The 21082-nt window shown below is 54.0% G+C and overlaps 1 protein-coding gene across 2 annotated transcripts in view; it reads left to right on the forward strand.

Moving 5' to 3' along the window:
- ARHGAP26 (Rho GTPase activating protein 26) overlaps positions 1–21082 on the forward strand; it is a 144512-nt gene that overhangs the window by 26118 nt on the left and 97312 nt on the right. For both annotated transcript variants that reach the window (XM_086471104.1, XM_086471105.1), the window contains exons 6-11: positions 2186–2296; positions 3160–3264; positions 4065–4194; positions 4584–4684; positions 7732–7826; positions 16183–16261. In XM_086471104.1, the coding sequence (XP_086327230.1) occupies positions 2186–2296; positions 3160–3264; positions 4065–4194; positions 4584–4684; positions 7732–7826; positions 16183–16261 (621 nt within the window). The remainder of the gene's footprint in view (positions 1–2185; positions 2297–3159; positions 3265–4064; positions 4195–4583; positions 4685–7731; positions 7827–16182; positions 16262–21082) is intronic.

Consider the following 21082-nt stretch of genomic DNA (forward strand, 5'->3'; position numbering starts at 1 on the left):
CCAAGATAGCTGAGGTGGTGGTACGGTGCCCAGCGGAGCTGGGGACTCAGGAGAGCAGATGTGTCTGTGGCACAAACAATCATCTTCCACCCAGTCAGGGTTGAAGAGGGGTAAGAATGAGGGTCGACGTGCCTGCAAGCCAGCTTTGTCCTTGCATGTGTGTTCTGGGTTTGCCAATAACTTACCGTGTGGAAGCACCCAAACGTCCCAGAAGATGGAGAGTCCTGTTCCGAAGGCTTTTAAATAACCCTTTAAACCTCTGTTTTAGTTTGTGTTTGAAATACTGCTGTGAGACAGGGATGGAAGGATTTCTTTCTGGGAAGGGAAGGAGCCACTTGTGGCTGTCGGGTTGCAGCGGTGACTTTTAGAGGTGTGATCTCGTGCCCTGGGCAAAGTATGGCCCTGCGGGGCTGCCTGGGAGCCCAGGGCAGCAGGCGGTGGGGCGCTGTGCGGGATGCGATGTGGGATGTGGCTGTGTGCGGGATGCAGGCAGCGGCTGTGTGCGGGGTGCTGTGCGGGGTGCAGCGGGGGCTGCTGCTGCTAGTGCATGTTGAGCAGTACTGGCTGCTGGTGCCATCTGCTGGCATTTCCCACCCCAAACTGACTTTTTGCTGGGAAGGCAGGAGGAGGCTGGAGCCAGCCCGAGCCAGCTCCCAGTCCAGGAGGTAGGGCCTTTCCCCCTGGGGCACTAGTACACTGGTTTTGGTGGCTCAAGCCCCGCCGAGGAAGGGGATGCCTTTGAAAGAGCAGCCCAGCGGGTCGGTTGTGAAACGTTGGATGTGGCATCCAGCGGGGCGGGGGAGCGCTCGCCCCCTCCGGCACCTCCCCGTGGTCCCTGCGTGCCAAGGGGCTTTGTGGGCAGGGGCTGCAGCCAGGGCAGATGGGCCTGGGAAAGGTGCTGATGGGATGGTGGCGTTTGAGGGAAGTTGCCACCACCCGTTTATAAGCAGTCTGAAACTTCACTAGATGCCCTGATGTCCTAAGAGAAGAGTTTGTGTCCAGGAGAGGTGATGTTTTATGTTTCCTTACATCCTCTTGCTGTCTACATCTGGAGGGTGATCGCGGCCACATGTGCAACTGCTGCGGCGCGGTGGGGAGAGGAGGAAACCATGGGAATTCTCTGCTGCTTTGGCTGTTGACCAATTAAATAACCCACAGCGTCTAATCTGCCATTTAACTCCTGGCAAAGTTATTTGATTGCATCATATTTTCTGCTTTTCAGAGCTCCGTTTGCGAAATACCTCAGCCTCCAGCCCAAATGCTGGTGGCAGGTCATGGGGAGAACGGGCCATGTCATAGCTGTGGGGCACAGAAAATCAGGAGTAAGCCGCTGTTCAAATGCAAGCGGGTGTCCAGCCCTGGTGAGGTGTGTGGTACAGCGGATCCTTCTCCCTGGAGGTCCGGCTCTGCCCCAGGCAGTGAGGGTCACGCTGGCAAGGGCACCCCACTGGCCCCAGCCGGGACAGAGGAATTTGCCTCCTGTTGAGCAATGGCTCAATGGTGGTTTGCACTGGGGCTGAGGCGCCTTGACCAGCTGAGTTCACTGGCGCTGAGGTCAGAGCGATGGTGGGTCGCCCAGACCGACCTCGCCGTGGGCTCCGCCGGCATTGGTGACCCCCCGGGTTGCTCTACATGAGGTGTCACTTGCAGACGTCGCAGCACCGTGTGCCAGGGATACCCATGTCCCTCACCCTGCCTTCCTCAGGCGTGATGAGCTTATTTTCACACGCTGGGATTGGGGCATATCCCTGTTTTTACTCACGTGGGCTTTACCTGCAAAGCAGAGGGGATTTGGTCTCTGCTGATCCACCAAAGCGATGCGCTCACTGGAGAGGGTGGTGGGGTGCATGTACTGCCCAGTTGGGCCCCAGGACGCTCCGGGCAGGCTCCTCTTGCGGTGCTTTCCAGAAATCGCCTTTTATTGTCAAGTATGCAGCAACTTCTCATTTTTCTCACTTCTACTGTGAGCTTTTCCACGCAGCTGTCAGGGAGGTGAGAACACGAGCTGTTTTTCAGCTGAAGAAAGAGCTGTGCCATCTGTGCAGCCCTGGACTGGGGTCCAAAGCTGAATTTGTTCTGCACAGACGTTTTTCCATTAGACTCGTGTGTCCTCTGCTTGCGAGGCCAAGCGCTCCCGGTCAGTAGTAACTTCGTATTTCCCCTTTAATCTCCCCGGCGCTTGCAGGCAGACAGCCAGGTGGACCTGGTTCGGCAGCATTTCTATGAAGTCTCCCTGGAGTATGTCTTCAAGGTGCAAGAGGTCCAGGAGAGGAAGATGTTTGAGTTTGTGGAACCTGTGAGTGAGCGCTCACCTCCAAAAAATGGGGGATTGTGTGGAGGAGCCGGGGCTTGGGGGGAGCAAGGCTGCGGCGTGGGGCATCCCTGCGGTGGGGTGGTGCGGGGGCTCCAGCCTCACCTTGCAGCCCCTCTCAGAGAGAGAGATTTGAGGGGAGCAAGCACCCCTGTGAGCTGTGGGGCACGGAGCCATTAGCTTGGGGGCCATGGGCATGCTGGAAACATTTCGGGTGTTTTTGTGCAGACATCTCTGTCATGGTGGGCTGGACTTTGGGGCCTGCTGGCAATTAAAAGAAAACCAGGCTTGATTGGGAAAAAAAACCCAAAAAACTGTAATGTTCGCAAGGGGGAAAGTGCAGGAGCGACAGAAATAGGAAAAAAAAGAGATTTTTCTAAGGTCTACCTCTTCTCAGGTGCTTTAAAGCCCCTCTGGGAAGTGCCAGACCTCTCTGCCTCTTGGCAAAGGTAATTCCTGCTGGGCAAAGAGTAACTCGGAGTCAGGGAGAGGCGCAATGCAGGGATCAGCAGCGGATCAGCAGCGTGCTGCCTGCTTTCCCGACGCCTCCCAGCTCTGCTCGTAGCGACCCCAGGACTTGGGTGAGGCAGGGAAGGGGGAGAGAGGGGATGAGGGGTCCTGGGGCAGGGGCTTGCCTTGGCTTTGGGGAAACGAGGCACAGGCTCATCTTTGGGGTCCGTTCAAAGGAGGTTTTGAAAGTGAAACAAGGAACAGGGCATCCAATAGGGACTGCCAGCAAGCCCCTCCACCCCTGGGGAGCTGCAGGGACGCTTGCCCTCGGCAGCGGTGGCTCTGAAAGCGGCTGTGGGTCTCTACTGACCGTCTTGATTCGTTTTACCCCAACGCAGCTGCTGGCCTTTCTGCAGGGGCTTTTCACCTTCTACCACCACGGCTACGAGCTTGCAAAGGACTTCAGCGATTTCAAGACAGAGCTGACAATCAGCATCCAGAATGTAAGTGCCGTGTGCCCCTGCCACCGTGCCGTGTGCCTGTTGCCGTGACTGTCCTGCAGAGCTAACTAACCCTTTTGATATATTTTAATAAGGATTTTATTCTCCTTTTTTCGGTGTGCCGTTAAGCAAAGGCTTTGACTGCGTTGTTGAAAGCAAATTCTTTTTTGTAAATAACACAGCATCGTACACACAGCCTACGTGGCAGCTCGTTCCCTCCGGCATACCACACGCAGAGGCCCAGCTTCCCCAGGAGTCAGCCAGCGGGCAGGCGTTGTTGCGTGCCCTGTGATTTTAGTGAGTGTTTCAAACAGTTTTCCAAGTGTTTCGAAGTGCTGTTCGTCCTGGGAAGTGCAGCACTTCTTGCCGTCCCCGTCTCCAGGCGGTGGAGTGGAGCCCTTCTGCTGGCTGCGGCTGCGGCCAGTGTGCATGGTGCCCGCCCATCGGACGTGTCTGCAGGGCTTTGGCATGTTGGCATTGCAGCTTTGCTGTCCTGTCTTGCCATAAAATTACTCTTTTTCTCCCAAGGATTCAGACTAATTTCATTGTTTTGAAACAGCTTTTTCACGAAACTCCTAATACAAATAACTTGCCAGTTTTCGTAATATTTTTCTTTTAGCTTAAATCCAGGCCCAGGAAGAAAACTTTTTCTGTGGCTGGCAGTGGTCTCCCCTGGTTCTATTTCCCACTCAGGCTGTGGTGACCCAGCTCTGGGGTCCCACCCCTGCGTGGTGCCTCCTCGCCGCAGAGGAGGCCCCGTTGGGTCCACGCATTGGAGAAGGCATTCCTGTTTTCATTTGCAGACAAGAAATCGTTTTGAAGGAACGAGGTCAGAGGTTGAATCTTTGATGAAGAAGATGAAGGAGAACCCTCACGAGCACAAAAACATCAGCCCTTACACGATGGAGGGTTACCTCTATGTGCAGGAGAAACGTAGGTGTCGGGGTGGCAGAGCTGCCTGCCGGGGCAGTGCAGCGAGCGGGCACCTGGGGAAGGTGGTTTGTCAGGGCGTGGGGCACAAAGGCGAGCTCGGCAGGGTACCAAATCCGTGAAAGAGAGGGATTGGCCCAGTGGGTGGGATGTTAAGGTGGGAATGCGGGAGCCAGGTTCTCCCTGGGAGAAAGGATCACTGCCAGTGCCTGATAAAAGTCTTTCCCCTGAACAAAAAGGGGTTAATAACGCTTAATCCACTTGTGAGGTCCAACAAGAACCGTGGGTACAGAAATGTGTTGTGTTAAATGATCGTTAGACGTAGAGGTTATTAATGGGAAGGCATGGGAACTGTACTGGTTCTGGGAATAAAAGCTGCATCTGCTTTGTAGGTCACTTTGGGACTTCCTGGGTGAAGCATTACTGCACATACCAGAGGGAATCAAAGCGGATCACGATGGTGCCATTTGACCAGAAATCTGGAGGAAAAGGGGTGAGTGCCGATAGGCAGCAGGACTGTGTCCCAGGGGTCTCTGCTGAGGAGCACTGAGGAGCTGCCAGCTGCACGCTCTCCCAGTGCTCAAACTGAACCATTTTTAGCAAGGTGACACAAATTCAAGTGAAGTGGGTCAGATTCATTCCAGGCTGAGCGGGTGCCACAGGGGGAATTAACTCTGCACCTTGTTTAAAAAAAAAAGACAAGCAAGCTCTGCAAACCCCAGAGATCTTTGGGAACTGCCAGCTGTGCTGAGAGCAGAGCCGGTTCCCAAGTGTGCAGAGCCCCTTGGACACCGCTCTGTTGTGCTCCAGCTCCGTATTCCAGGCCAGTGCCCACACATAGCTATTTGTCAGGACAAGTTTGCAACAGCTGCCTCTGGGTTGAGACTGGGCCTTTTGCCTCTTGCTTCTGGGTCTGTCCTTTACTTATTTCTGTGCGTGAGAGACCTTTAAAAGCTGAAGCGTGTGCAGTTGCATCTCTGGATCCACTCTTGCTGTTCCTGGTGGTGCTGGGCACACGGTGGGTCGTGCATCTGCCCCGTGCCCTGCGTGGCTGCCACTGTTTCTGTGGGTGGAGGTGGTGGTCAGGGCTGGGAGCACAGTGGGGTTGTGCCACGCACACCCACCATGCTCTGGGTCCGTGGGCGCCTGCTACCAGTCCCTAGTTCCTGCTGCAAGGCCCGGAGAAAAGAACCTGTTCATTATTTTTGCTCCTTCCCCAATGCCTGTGACTTGGCCAGTGAAGTTGTTTTCTTTCAGACAGAGCCACAGGAGAGCCTGGAGCTCCCCTCGGCCCTGAGGGGATGTGGAGGAGGGGGAGCAGTGGATGGATGTGGGGTGTGGGGGGCCAGTGCACGCTGTGTGCTCCACTCTCCCGGGGCAGTGTAAGCCCAGCTGTAGCCAGCACTGGCTTTACTCCCCTATACGGCAGGAACAATAAACCCCCCCCAGAGTGTTCCTGGCTGGGGCCGTTTGCAAACATCATCCCCTGGCAGAGGAGCGCCTCGGGCAGCTGCAGAGGTTGCTGTGTGGCTCCTGCTGGCAAAGGGAGCCGGCCGTGAGGAGGGCAACTCTTAAAATTATTTTCCTCTTGCCTTGGAGCATCTTCATTATAATGCAGGATTAAAATATCCCAGCCCTGTAATCATCAGCGGCCGTGCTGGGTTTCATGTGGTCTCTTCCCATTCCACGGTTTCCCCTGCACCCCGGGGCGCGGGCGCTGCCAGCACGACCGTGAGCCTGTCTCGCGCGGGGCAGGAGCCCTGCTCCAGTGGGCTGTGCCAGCCGCCGCGCCGGTGGGGCTGGGTCTCAGGGCTTGCACAGCCCTGGCATGAAACTGGGGCAGCTCTATCCAGGCCCCAGCGCCCAGCAGTGGTGACCGGCACGGGTGTCAGAGCGTGGAGCAGCCCGGGGGCTTGTGACCGCACCACCGGGCGTTTTGGGGTCTGGCTGGAGCAGGCACCAAGCGACAGGGGATGTGGGTGCTGCGGGAGGAGACCCATCGCTCGTGGGTCACCTGCCAGCCCCTCGTGAGCATGCCTCAGGCTGTGGCTGGAGCCGGGTATGAAGTTCCCTGAATGCCGCATGGGGAGTTGGGCAGCTTGGAGCAGCCTTGTGCCAGCAGCGGGGCAGGCTGGGGAGGACAGGGTGCAGGTAGCCTCTGCTGAGCCCTGGGGAGAAGCCCTGCAGGGAGCTCTCTCAGATCTGTCTTCCTGGGTCTGTCCTGGGTCTCTTTGCTGGTCCTTTGTGGTAGCAAAGATGCAAGGGTTATTTATTGATGTGTTAGAAACCACAGGGGTGCCGGAGAATGGTCGTGTAGGGGATTAGGGCTTCTTCCCCCCCCAAAAAACGATGGCGGGATCTGTAGCCCGACTGAAGTACATCTCCACCAAGGCCTGCAGCGAGGGCAACGGACAGGAGGAGCTTGAAGCCATTGTGCAGCAGGGAAGCTCTGACAGACTTGCCATCGCAGAAACACAGTGGGATGACTCGCGCAAGCGGGGTGCTGCAGTGGGTGGCTGCAGACTCTTCAGAAGGGACAGACGAGGCAGTGGGGTAGCCCTGTGTGTTAGGGAGTGTTCGGATTGTCTAGAGCTGAATGATGGTGACGACAGGGTGGAGTGTTTATGGGTAGGAGTCAGGGGGAAGGCCAACAAGGCAGATATCATGGTGGGAGTCTGTTATAGACCATCCATTGGCATCCACTACCGTTGGCAGTGCTGGGTTACTGGTTGGACTTGATGATCTTAAAGGTCTTTTCCAACCAAAACAATTCTGTGATTCTAAATGTGTTTCCTGGAAAAATGGTGATGTCAGGGAACAGGGTGGTCAGCCAAGGTGTCATCAAGAACAGCACAGAGAGCACAGAAAAGTGGCCTTCTACAGGAACTCATTCAGAATTCATTTTCTATTGAGTCATCGGTGGATTTTAAAAATTGCAGGAGGAGCCCGGTCTGTGTTGGCAGGGACTGAGCAGGGATTTCCTCCAGCAGAGGACAGCAGTGCACGCGGATCCTGCCGGATCGCTGCTCGGCGCGTGGAAATCCAGTACAACTTGGATGCAGATGCCTGGATGGGAGAATGATTTTGTTGTTGCTTTGTTATATAATAAACATTTTTAAGACATGTTTGCTCCCGTTCAGCGTTCTCGTGTGCAGAATGCTGCCAAAAATGTGGCCTGGAGTGAAAATTGACAGCCAGGTCTATGATGCATTGTTCAGCAACGGAAAATAAAGCTGACTTTGCGCAAAAGTTGTGGTCCAACACTCCCTGCCTGCCTGAGGCATGAGTCGCGTGATGCTTAATGCACAAATTTAGTCACGTGCTTTCTGAAAGGAAGGCTCCTTGTGAAAGATTTTGGACTAAACATGTTTGTGAGGGCGAGAAGGCAAGTCCTCATGTCAGATATATAAATATGTGTTTCTAGCAGGCTGATACTGCCGAATCCCCTCAGGTTTGAACATAACCATTGAAAGCACAGTGGGTGCCGAGGCAGGCACGCTGGTTGTTCTCGGCCTTATCTGCGATTTTGCCTGTTCTCAGGGAGAAGACGAAGCTGTTATCCTCAAATCTTGCACGCGGCGGAAAACCGACTCCATCGAGAAGAGGTTTTGCTTCGATGTGGAAGCTGTGGATCGGTGAGTGCCGAGGGGCATCGCAGCCCCGGCGTGCCTGCAGCCCGGGGCGCCCAGAGGAGGGTGGGCGTGCCAGGGGTTGCGCTGGCTGTGCGCAGGGAAAGGTGGCACTTCTCTGTCCGCGGCTTTCCTGCGAGGTTCTTGTGCAGTTTCCTTGTTTCTCTTCTCCTGTGGCCATACCCTCTGTGAATGGAGAGTGTTAGTCCATGGAAACACAGTTCTCTGTGGTGCTTCTAGCCAGGTACTCTCAATATATTCAGTCAATGCTTTGGTTTACAAGGTGCCAAGTTTACTCAAGCCTCTCAAACTTTAATGGTGGTTTAGCCCTTGTGCAGTCTCTGGCCACGTAAGGTAAATGGTTGCAAGTATGGAAGAGATGCTCCGTGGATGTTTTGCCAGGGATGTGCTGCCTCTTTCCAGCATTAGGTGTGTGTTGGAATAACTTCAGCTTTTGTGCTGGAGGGTGGCTGTGGCAGGTCCACTGTGGATGGGCAATAATGGAAGTCTGGCTCACACCTCCAGGCACTTTGCATTCACTTCTTGCTCCTGAAGGAATAAAGTGCTTCCTGATGTGATTTATCACACAGCAGCCGAACGAGATGTACGTGTGGATTCAATCTACAGCACCTAGGAATGAGGGCCTCTTATCGTATCTAATTAGCATCGTGCATGGCTTGTGTATATAAACAGGAAAACCAGGCTGGGGTTGCTATTCCAAGCAGTGTTAGTCACTGCCTCGTATCTTCCTCACTGCAGGAAGTTTACATGGTTTACAAAAGCTCGCTCTGAAGTCAGTGAAAGTCTGTGCCCTCCCAGCTGTGGGCCTGTTCATGTTCCCGCTGTCCTCCCCGGCCGCTGTGGGAATGCCCAGGAGGTCTTGGGGAAAACCCGAGTTCATCAAAACCCGAGGTGTTGAATAACACTGGAATAACCCACGGTGCCTTTCCCTGCCCAGGCTGTGCTTCCGCAGCATTTCAGTGCCAGCCCCTCTCCCTGCCAGCCCAGGGCAGGGAGGGGTTGGGGGGATGGAGCTCTGCCTGTGTTGGCTGAGGGATAAGATAACCCCGGGGCTGCCTCCCGCTCTCTGTAGCTGTGCTGTGCTCCAGAAAGCTGCAGTATTTCTGCTGACATGGGGATTTTTTTTTCCTGTGCCTTGAGGATATTTTTTTTTTTAAATGTGAAAATCAAAATAAAACTGGGAGGAGGAGAAGCCAGCCACCACAATAGTTCTGCAGTGTGTTCAGAGGCAGCTGAACCTTCCCTTGATGTCTGGAGCCTGCTGGGCATGGGATCAAGAGCTACTCCAGAAAAATGCCTGCTGAATGTAAATAATGGCAGGGGAGTGGCAAAGGCGGGGAAACCTGAGAAATTGCTCCTTTCGTGTACACACGTTCCTGCTGCAAGAGATTGCCTCTGCTCGAGAGGACAGCGAGAGCAGAAAATATGAAATAAAAGGCTGGTTTTCCCCCCAATTTACAGGCAACTCTGAATATTTTTGGTATCAGAATTTGGCAGCAGTTGTTTAAAATAATGGTTATTTCCAAAATAATTAAGCTAAGAGGAAGAGGAGGCAACAAGTTCTGTCGTGGCCAAAAGAGAGTGTGATGTGCCCACCCTGTCTTCCCCTCCCTGGGATAGTCATGCTGAGCGTGGGGAGATCTGGGCACCATCAGGCTTCAGGTGACGCTGTCAGTAGCCACGGTGGGCTGGAGGTCACCTGCACCTTGCCCAGCACTCGGGATTTGACCTCTTTTACAAAGCGGAGCATATCAAGGAATGGTTTCCTTGCCAGCCTGGGGTTATCAGGGTTGGCAGTGCATGGATGCCCCCCTGCAGCCAGCCTGCCAGAGCCTGGCCTGGCTTCGCTGCCTGGCCCTGGGGACCGTGGGTGACCTGGAGCTCCTTGTGCAGAGGTGCCTGGTCGCAGCCAGAGGTGCTAGGGCTCCCCTGGGCACCGCAGGGAGGGAGAACCCTGCCCTCCTGGGAGGTCAGCCGGCCTCGGGCAGCAGGGAGATAACGCCTTCGGAGGCATTGCTTTTGTTTTGTGCCAGGGGTGATCATCTCTGGCTTAAGGACCTGAGCACAGGCAAGAACTTCAACCCACACTCCCCACCCAGGTCTGCTGACCACAAATGACAGGGTATCTCTGACCAAAGGCTAGCTGGAGCGGTGTCTGCGTCTGTTTTTGCAGGATGGAGAAGGCTGATGGGTGTAGTGGGCTTTTTGTCTGGGGTGGGGTTTGGGTTTTGGGTATTTTTTAATTGGCTTTTTGTTTTGTGGGGGTTTTTTATTGCCTGTACTGATAGAGAAGTTAGAAACTTGGTGTCTTGCTCTTCAGCCCCACGCAGGAAGTCTGGATATCACTAAGGCCAACGTCCCCAAGATGCTTCTCTGGCTCACTTGTGTCCTGCGTTTTGACTTACAGCAGTCTTCCTCTTTCTTTTCGGTGTGCAACTTCTAAATGAAAATTAGGCTTGTAACCGATGTCCAGCAAGAGGCAAGTACCTTGTAACTGATAGGTGCATGCAGCCACCTTTCATTAAGCCAGCCTGGGAGAGCACTGTGATACTGAGAAAACCACATGCATTTGTGGTGTTCAGAGGTAAGGGTGAATAATGCCACCGGAGCGTGCTTCTCCTGAAGTTTGAAACTGGCTTGCAAACAGGTGGGTTAAGAGAGCCGGGGGATTTTAACGTACATCTCGCTTGCTTCCTACGGATGATTAAATTGGGTTGTCCCTTCCGAAGCACGTGTGGAGCGAGAAGACGCTGGGCTGCGTGTGTGCCTTCCTCAGCGAGGGCAAGGGGCATCACTTGTTGCAGGGGGGTTCGGCAGATTTCAGTTTGTGCATCCCCTCCGTATCTTTCCAGATACATACCCCGCTGGCTTGAGTGTTTTATCTCCTGTCACCATAAAATTCGTGTAGCTCTCCAAGCTCTGTCCGTGCTAACTTGCCCGGTGTTGCAGGGTGCAGTATCGTCCCAGGTTGTGGTGCTGACAGAGACAGGAGCGAGGGGATCGTGCTCCTGGTTTGCTGTACAGCCTAGAGGTGGCAGCCTTGGCTGGCTCTTCCCTGGTTATGTTCCTCGGCACAGAAATGGGCTTTTTGTCAGCGTTGCATTTTGGGAAACGGACGTACATGCACCGTGGGGTGCAGGCTCAGAGCTTTTTAGATAACACCCAGAGAAGCTGTTGTTTGTTGGGGCGGGGGAATTTTTTTTTTTTTCTGCTGTAAAGGTGATTCAGCACTACTGAGCTAAAAATCTTGAGCCTGGTCTGTCGTTACGGCACTGCTTCCTTTTCCTATTGTCTGGTAAGGAGACGCTGAAGTTCCCAATGCTGAAGACTGAAAAGCTGTGGTAGGGGTGTTTGTGAGAGGTCTAAGAAATCCCTGGCACTGCATTTGCAAATAGTTCTGATTTTCAGTGTGGGAAGTTAGGAGTATTTTATTGCTTTATTACAACAAAATTAGCCCCAGAATGGTGTTCTGGTGTCTGGCCAAAATACGTTCGTAGTGTGATGGGTACTGTGTTTTACTGTTAATGCTCTTTTTTTCCTCACTAAACTCGTTTGTGGCCTCTGTGCATTAAATTAGGTTTGTAAACAAGGTAAACAGGGATGACAGCCAGTGTCTTACAAAATGAGCCTTAGGAGGAGGAGTATCTCATTTGGCTGATTGCAAAGGCTTTGTAGTTTAGGGTAATGTAGGTCATTGCTCTGGGCCAGAAGCGAAGCGTTTCTAATACGGTTGGCTTTTATGGCAGCAGCAGATATTCAAAATTTGGGGGTTTTGGTCTCGTAGTCGTTCATAATGGCAGTAAGCTCTGCGTGGGATGCCGTTCCCCTGGGCCGCTGCCGACGTGCCCCCGAGGTGGCGGGCAGCGCGCTCGGCCGGGCTGCGGGACGGCTGCCGTTGGGGTGGGTGAGCTGCGAGGCCCCTGCCCGAGCCGTCCCTTGAGCGGGCGGTTTTCGGTGGGTGGGTGGCTGGCCTGGCTCTGGGCACGCACTTCACCCATCTGCCTGTTTCTTCCCGAGTGCCACCCTAACTGCGGCAGGGCGCGCTCCCCGCTTCCCACCCCGGGGCTGCGTGTGCCAGTGGCTGCCCCACCTCTGCTGGTGTTCCCCACAGGTGGCCGGCGGCTCTCGCCGGTGCTGCGGACAGCCTGTGCCATACAACTTGTACTTGTTCCTCTGCTGGTGTCTCCTTTCCCGTGACCTTTTAAACAAAGCGACTGGGGGGGTTTTCGCAGGCGGGCTGGCAGCAAGCGGACGAGGCTTGTTCCCCCCTCAGCGGCCACGGAGACCCACGCCGGCCCCTGGCCCTGCAGAGCGGTTGTACTGACAGTGCTTTGAGCTTTACGTGGACAAGTGAGACTTTCTGAATTCGGGAACAAAGTCTCTCCCCCTTATTTACATCTTTTCTCGTCTTCGTTTTGGGGCCACGTCTGGCTGCTGGTGCTTGGACCAGCACTCAGGGCTGTGGGGTCCTGTCTGGGGTGCCAGCAGCGGGTGGGTACACTGCTGGGCTCCGACTGGGACTGCAAACTTCTCCCTGCGCTCAATTCTGCTCAGCCCTCGAGACCCCGTTATTAATCTGTTCTTGTGTTTCTTCGTTCAGCAGTTTAGATCGTCTCGGTGTGATAAGCTGCTATAGTAGTTGAAAGTTCTTATCTGTTTCTATTGCTTTCATTATTTGTTTGTTTTCCTGGAAGAAGGAAAAGCTATTGGACTGTCTCATTTTCTCTGCGTGCTTAGTCATGGCTCCTTAAAACCACGCTGTTTTTCACAAAAGCTGAGATATTGAGAAAATTCAAATTTCCTGTGTGGTCTTGTATGGAAAAATCTCTTTAGTTTTTAGACTGTAGCACATTGAAAATATACTTTCTTGCAAAGTGTTTACCGTGTTCTACTCTGGTCTCACTCTCCCACATCCGCTCAGTTTAGAAATGGATCACAAAACATTCCTTTCCACCCCTGGCAGCCCAGAAGGTGGCAAAGGGTTTTGGTGCCCAGAGGCTGAAATGCGCGATGCAGCCTCTAGTAAGGGATCCGCAGGTCCTTTGTCTTGTTTGCCACCACAGTTCGCGTTTGTGCATCTTTGATGGCAGATCCAGGAGGGTGTCCTGCTGTCCCGAGGAGACAGTCTCGGGTGGGCAGACTCCCCAGGGTAAAGAAGGCTCCTCCAGCGTGTGTCTGCGTGTGCCACATCAGGCGCTGGGCGGGGGTGTGAGCTACCCAACAGCAAGATCTAGCTAAACTCCAGTATTTAGGATCATTTGTATCTTAGGTGAGGGAACAGAGACAGGTACATTTTGTTTATCTTTTGGGAAAGGAAGGCGGAGAAAGGCCTTCCCTGTCTCAGCTCTTCGCTGGATAATTGAGGCATCCGTACTCTAACGAGTCTGCTTTGGCAAAGGGTGGATCTTCAAGGCAGCTCCGTGAAGAGAGGCTGGCTGCAGGCAGCGAGGCAAGCACGGCTGCGTGTGGGTCATGCTAGGAGGGTGCCATTTCCATCCTACCTGACTGTTAAGCACACGGTACCCCGTGGGCATCGTCCAAATCAATAATGGATGAGGCGTAAGGTGTGGGGCGCGGTTTAAATTTGTCACAACTGGGAGGATGGTTCTGCTCGGGAGAGTGGTGCAATGGATGCCTTGGCAAGCGAACGCTGTGGGAGGAAATGCAGAGCTATTTGCAATGTAAATAGGTCTTTAATTCAGTTTCGCAGCCCCTCCCCTCATGCTGTTAAATAAGTTTGGCTTTGAAGTGAAGCCCAAAGAGTTGTTATCTGCTCAAAGGCAGAACAAACATTTTCGTGTTATCACCTTTTTGCCCTGTGCGTGGGGGACCCTGGCACGCCAGATACCAGTGCTGCCTCCCTGGGACCTCGTCACTTCACTGGGAGTCCCGGTTCGAATTTACCATGAATGAATGGTTTAAATTTCTTTGTTCTAATGCCTCGGCTAAAGACACAGAAACCCCAATATTTCCTTTCCCCGTGTCTCCCTAGTTGAGCTATCCCTTTTCTGCCTGGGGTATCTGTGCCTTCAGCAGCAGCTTGCCCTAAACTCAGGCTTAAGCCCTGGCTGAAACAGGTCACCCGAGGAAAAGCCTGCTCCTGCCATGGGGGAAGGATTTGCTATCAGCCCGTAGCCAGTGCCACTGCAGCTCCTCAGCTACCAGGGACTACTCTTGAATCGCTTTGTCTCTGCACAACAAGGAGGTTTGTTCAGTGTTTTGAAAATATCTGGCGTTGGATGTTGAATGTTTTCTTTCTCAAATGGGGCGATGGTTAAGTGGTTTCCTCTTCCCTTCGAAATGAGTAAACTTCCAAACCACTAAGCTGGTGAGTATTCACTGACTCACCAATGGGATTAACGGAGATCAAACACATTATGTCTGGTTTACTTGGACCTGGGCTTGTTGCAAGCCTGAACACAAGACTTCTGCTGGTGAGACAGCGTGAAGCTGCTGTGTGTTGCCGAAAGCCGACTGTTGGGTTGGCTGGATGAGGAGCAGAGTTAGGGAGAAGGGTTAATCCTTTGTTCCCTGCCCATATGTACCACAGAAGCGACAAAAGACCGGCCAAAGCCACCACTATGAGAGCCCCTGTTAATCTTTTCTAACAGAGGATCGGCTCTTATCAAGGACCAAACGACTTTTGCAGAATGTTGTTGCAGCTCACGTTCTCCTGCTGAATCACTTTCGGGAAACGCAAGTTAGGAATTACCCTTCTTCCCACGCCTTATCAGTTTTTGAGGATTTAGTACCGAAAAGAGCCTACGTGCTCTGCTGAACGCTGTCTGCAGGCGGTTGGCAGCTCCCAAGCTCTTCCGCTCTTGTGCCACGGCAGCCCGGTGCCCCCCGAGCGGTGACCCTGGCTCCCCGCTGCCTTTCTGGAGCCGCTGCGCTTTGCCCTGGATGGGGAGAGCAGTGTCAGAGGTTCTCTGCTGTTGTACTCTCGATGGATGATGAAACCCCACGAGCGTTGCTGCACAGAGAGCGCCGATAACCACCCTGAGTGCGCAGAGCCGTGCAGCGCTCTGGCCGTGCCTGCGTCTCCCCTGCTGCCAGGGCTTCTGCCCGCTCTCCTCCTGCAGAAAGAGCTGCTGCGCTCTGCTAATGCGCCTGAAAATAGCCTGGGAGGAAACAGAACGACGGGACCAAACGCACCGAATAAATCTCGGCTGTCTCACCGAGACCCACGCCTCTCCCTGCTCCCCCAGGGGCGCAGCGGGCAGCCCGGCCCCATGGCGGGGTTTGCCGGGAGCAGCAGCGGGGCAGGATGCGACCGCCCCTTCGGAGGCTGGGGACCAGGACCCAAAGGCGTGAGGCTGAGGAGGCGTAGGGCTAGCTAGGCTTTTTGTGGCTGCCTCTGCTGGCTGCAAGGAGAGCTGGGATGGGGAGGATGGAAAGCCTGACAGCTTGCAGCCAAGCGAGATGCAGTAAATCGTCAGCCCATGGCGTGACCTCTGGGAGTACAGCGCTGGCTGTCACCCTCTGCGGCGGCACAGATGCAAACACAGAACCACACCTGAAGCTGTGCAAATACTCTCTGCCGTGTTAAATCCATTGTGATCTTGGTGGTCGTGCTTATCAGAGCTACATGATTGAAGTTTTAACTCCTTGTATGGAAAGGGCAGTCCAGGAGTGGACTTAGGAGTGGTGGAGGTGGCGTTGGCTGGAGGGCAAGGGCTGGACTGGTGTTGTCCTTTGGCTCCCCATGTTTTCTTTGCAGGCACTTGGCCTGTTCTTTCCCCTTCTCTCTAAATAAGCAAAGCCAGAGTTACTTTTTGGAGGCTGGATTTACAGCGCAGGCGCCCGGACCAGGGTCACACTGCTGCCGTTGCCGCCTGTAACATCAGTGTGTGGACGTGGTCAGGGAAGTGATGCAGCCACCTCAGGGATGAAATTCTCGCACAGCAGAAGGTCCCTCCCCACAGGCTGGTGCTTGGGGTGGTGGTGGGGACACGGGGGGCTGGGGTGTGTGGGTCTCCTGCTTGCTTGGTTACCTTCCTTGCCTTCTCCTGCCATTGCGTGGACGTGCTCAGCCCAAGTGCGGGTGAGCTGTGTGGCTGAAAGCCAGAGGAAGAATTTGGCATCCAGCTCTCTGACACTAAAACCACTGAAGGTGTGTGTCCGTCGTTGGAGATACCCTCTGTTCGTTTGCTGGTCCTGGTTAGGACCTGCAGGGACATCCCTGGAGAGGTCAGGCTGGGCTCAGCCCCATGCTGCTGGTGCTTGGCTAGGAATAAGGTTGTCCTCTTTCTCTCTCTTTTCTCTTTTGTGGGAAATTTATCTTTGTCATCTTTGTTTTCCATCCTGCAGTTTATTTATGGTGTTCTCTTTATCTCTGCAGGCCTGGCGTGATCACCATGCAGGCGCTCTCAGAAGAGGACCGGAGGCTGTGGATGGAGGCGATGGATGGCCGGGAACCGGTGAGCAGAAATATTAGCGAAAAAGCGTTGGAGAAAATTGCGGAGAGCTTTTCATAGCCCGGGGCAGATTGTTTGCTGCGAAGCAGGCTGTCACGCAGCGCCTGCCAGCCGGTGCGAGAGATGTATCCGTGGGGCAGCTCGCACCTTCTGCCAAGAGAATAGTTTAATCCCTTGGTTAAATATTTGAGGTAATACTGTATCTCCTGTGCTTGGATTGCTTGAAGGTGCGGTGGAAAGGAGGAGGGTAGGCTTGGCCAGCATAAACATGCTGCTGTACTGTGCTGAAAGGAAAACATGGCAAAAAGAGCAGTGGAAGAAAATATGCTGTAGATTTCCAGGGCTTTCTGAGTCCTGCAACTCAGCTGGCAGCCATTTCTGGGTCTTGTAGAGAATTGCAAATTTCGCGTGAGTGGAGGAGTGTAGCCCCTCTTCCCCCTACTCGGCGATAGCCTCCTCGCTGCCGTGTTTGCTCCTGCCATGCCAGAGCTGCACAGGATTCCTCACCTCTGGAAGAGATTAGGGAGGTTTTCAGAAAACTCATAGTTGTTGGTTTTTATTTTTTAATGCATGTGCAGACTTCACTGCCGAGCTCGCAGAGCTTCGGCGGGTTCTGCCTGGGTTCCCTCGGAGGAGGGCTGCTGCGGGCGCTGCGCATCGGCGGCACGGTCCTGCCCGGTTTCAGCGGGGCGGCCGTCCAGCCCCAAACGGCCAACACAGCCCCGCCGAGCAGGCGGTGACGAGACTGTGGGCCTCTGTGCCTCGGCGTGGCCAAAAGCGTAGCAGGATATGAAGAGAAACTTTGCGGAGAGCGAGAGCAGCCAGGGCCGTTACGGGACAGCCCGTACCTTTTTGGAGTGTGTGTCTGTGCTTCTGGGCTTGAGTCAGGCTCTGGCAGTCGGAGGAGAGTCCATGCGGGGAGCAGGGTGTCCTGTCCCAGCGCAGCCCCACGGCCACAGGCTGGGACTGATTTCAGCAGTTCCCCCACCCAAATCCACGGAAAGGTCCTCATTTGTCTGAAAAAGCATCTGTTAAAGCTCGGTGCTCACTGAAGCCAGGTGAGGCGTGGATACCCGCCGGCTGTTCAGTGAGCACTGGAGAGCACACGCTGGGCTTAGTTGAGCAACTTGCTTTTGAGACGTGTGACGGTTCGGAGGTCTGGAAGACTGCGTGTGAGGGCGCTGCCGTGTGTGTCAGGTGAAGTGTTTAGTGGTGGGTTACAGCCAGACATCAGCCTGGAAGCACGGATGCGTTGGGTAATTCAGGTGGGATGGGACCTCGGGAGCTTTCTAGTCTGACCTCCCTCTCACAGCAGATCACTCTGAGCATTATCTGGTCTGGGTGCTGAAAACTTCTGAGGAAGGCGACTGCTCAGCCCTTCTTGGGCTCCAGCTCTGCTCCTTGAACGTCCTCCTGGAGGACGGTTTCTCCTGATACCCAGTCTGAACCTCTCCTGTTTCAATTTACACCTCTTGTCCCTTGTCCTCCCACCATGCACTGCTGTGAGGAGCCTGGCTCTGGTTTTCTGATGCCTTCCTCGTAGGAAGGGTGCCGTCAGGTCCCCACAAACCTTCTCCAGGCTGAATGAACCAAGCCTTGTCTTCCTCCAGCCTGCTCACCTGCCTCCCGCTGCCTCACCTCCACCGAGAGCTCTTGCTGCAAGGATGCAGAACGCAGTCCCCTGCCGCGGAAGCTGCGTGCATGCGGTCATCCAGCTGCGTTTTGACCTGCTGGCGCTGCCAGGATTTGGCACACCAGCGGAGCCAGTCTGTGAGGATCAGGCTGCAGAAGTGCAGCCAGAGATTTTGCGTGCTTGTAAAACACATGCACTTATGAAATAACCGATGCAGGACTGCCTGGTTTATCCTGTTTCTCAATCTGATTGTGCGAACTCCTTCAAAAACACACAGGTCTTCGTGCCACCGCCTGTGTGTTTCTATGCTTCCCTATCGTGCCCATCAGCTGAGGGCAGCTTGCTCATCCAGCACGTCAAGGAGTGTCACTGCGCCTTAATGCAATACCTCATGGCGCTTAAATGCTACTGGCGCTTAAACCTGGCCTTCCAGGTGTGATGTGGGAGCCACGGGAATGAAGCCTCTATGGAAACGGATCCAAGAGGCATTTCACTGATGAAGATGGTGCGTGTTGACAGACAAGGTAGCTCCTTGTCCTCACTTCTTCTCCTCAGTCCGTCAAAAGTGGAGTTGTTGGTCTGTTCTGTTTGGGTTCTCCTCTCACAACACCAGGGTGTGGGATGTTACCTGCTCCACAGAGATTCCGTTGAGCAAGAGATGAGGGTTTAACCTTTGGACTTCTAGAAATACCCATTTTCTGCTTTGGCTATATTTTTATACACAAAAAAAGCCCTGCTGGAAAGAATGTCTGGTTTTCCTTTGATTTGAATATTGAGTGTGGGAAAGATTGGCACAGTGGGGACAGTAATTCCGTGTGCAAATTCAGGCTGTGGAGAGATTAAAGTGGACTGGAATTTGCTTCTTAATTATAATTAAAAAACTAAAACCAAATGTTGTATTACATTTTAGTAAGATCTAAACATAGAATGTGGGCCGCATTAGCCAAGACATTTGTCACAACTTGAAATAATTTATTATATATTTTGCAGTCAAAGCAGTCTCCAGATAGCTATCATCAGTCTGTTAACTCTTACCACTTGTTATTAATTTGGCTAAAAACCCTGTGTTGATTTTGGGTTTTCTTTAATGTTACAGAGGCTGGAAATACGAGAGAATACTAACTCCGTCACAGAGCAGTTGCATTCATTTTTGTTAGGATACTTGGGATAAGTTTCCTATGGTTTTTCTCCTCTGGTGATGCAGTTTGCAAATGTATATGGTGGAGGCCAGCACGATCCTGAAACATCGTGGCAGCCTAAGTCAAGAAGAGGAGCTGTGTTGGCTCATAGCGGTGGCTGTGGTAGGCTGCAGGATTAAGAGAGGCACAAATTAAGCTGTTTGCTTTGTGGCAAAGAACTGAACAAGATAAGCATTTTAGTAAGGTTGTGGCTTTCTTGCCAAGTCTGCAGCAAGCATGCCAGCCAAAAGGGAGATGTCAGTGTCGGCGGTTCCTGCTATTACCTTCTGAGCAGGTTGGTAATCTTGCAAATCGTCCTGACGTCAGTGAGGAGCGGGTACTGGGTTTGATGCGTTTGGCACGTGAAAACATTTCTTCAGGAAAGTGAGCCTGGCAGTGTAAGGGTGTGCGGAGGGTTAAGGGTATGAAACATGTTAGATCATATTCCTTTGAGCTGAATTAATCCATTGTCCATAACCATGGGTGGTGACGGAGAAGTTAGTGTTAAGTGGCAGATGCAACGGGCTGTGATCCTGTCAGAGGAAATAAGGCACGGATGGGGTCTGAGCTCTGCTGTTCTGGCACTCGCATCATGCTGCCCTTTGCTCGATTCGTTCCGTTTTTCTTTTTTGTTCTTTAAAGCAATACAAGTCTATAAAAATACAGTCAGCATTTCATATTGGAGTTGGTTTTGTTAGTGCTGTACACCCGTGCACCGCGGGCTGGGGATGAGCAGTTGGTCTCGTGCCCTTGCGGGGGGAAGGAGGAAAGACTCTGAAATGGAGACAGTCCACAGTGCTTTCTCCTTCCCTTCTGCTCCCCTTGCCCTCTCTTCAGTTCTTTAGCATAATCTGCAAGTTCGCAAAGGCAAGAGCAAAGTGCGAAGTCCCTTGTGCGCCTCGGGAGGCTCGAGGCTGGTCACTGGATGGAAAGGCAGCACGGCAGAAGCTGGTGGGTTTTGTCCTGGGACCTCCCAGGGGTCGGACCTGTTGTACTGGAAGGGCCCTGTTCCTCTTGGCGCTCGTGTGGCTTAGTCCTCGTGTGATAAAGCTCCATCCTCTGGAAAGCAAATAAGGTTTTTGCTCCTGTTCTGGAAGGCAATCCCAGGCCCTCACCGCTCTATCTGGAAACCTTCCCAGGGTTTCCCACCCACCCAGGTTCAGCCGTGTTTGCTCCTCCACGTGAGGCCACTGGGCTGCACGGCCATTGAGTCGTGTGAGGCTTGCGGGACAGTCGAGTGATAGCGCCTGTGGACCTGCACGAGAACTCGGGTGCCTTTCCTTGGTGTTGGGGGGGGGGGTCCTGCAGCCAGCAGGAGCTCGGGGTGATCAGACACATCACGGTGGGCGTGAAGGACTCCATTCCCCTTCTGCAGCCGCCCCGGGACCCGGCTCAGTGGAGCCCAGCTCCTCCACAGCTGCGAGGGCCACCCTGACCCTTGCTGGGGCTGTGGCGGCCGCCCTGGCCCTGGGTGACCGGGGGTGTTCGGTGTCACCTCCGCACTGCGTTGGGAGCAGAGGTCCCCCGGCGCTGTGGGCGTGCGGGCGGCACAAAATGGAGCAGGGCAGCGTGGGGGGAGGCCGTACGGCTGCTCTCCACTAGATGGCAAGCTGAGACCAGCCTGCTCATTGCACTTGTGCCCCAGCAGGGCCGGCTGCCGCTCCCCTCGAGGCTCTGCGGGTGTCCAGGGCTGCCCTCGCCCACCTGTTCCCGGGGGGCCGTGGGTCTGGGAGAGGGACATGCCCCCTGGAGCTGGGCTGCCTCTGCCTGCCACCCAGCTCCTGGGCTTGGCCAGGGTCCTTTGTGCTGCATGGGGCAGGGGAAGCGCTCACTGCCCAGTTTTGTCCCCAAAACCTGATGCAGCTCAATAGTAGAGTGGCTTCCCTCCTCTGTTCCTCTCTCTTCCTTCTCTTGCTGCCCCAAAAGGAGCAATTTTGGGAGCAGGTGGTGTTGGGAGGTGAGGGGGACCTTCAAAACTTGGTCAGGTCTCCCGACTTCTCCCTCCTTTCCCAG

The sequence above is a fragment of the Leptosomus discolor genome, chromosome 10 (genome assembly GCF_034619465.1).
Source record: "Leptosomus discolor isolate bLepDis1 chromosome 10, bLepDis1.hap2, whole genome shotgun sequence".
NCBI lineage: Eukaryota > Metazoa > Chordata > Aves > Leptosomiformes > Leptosomidae > Leptosomus > Leptosomus discolor.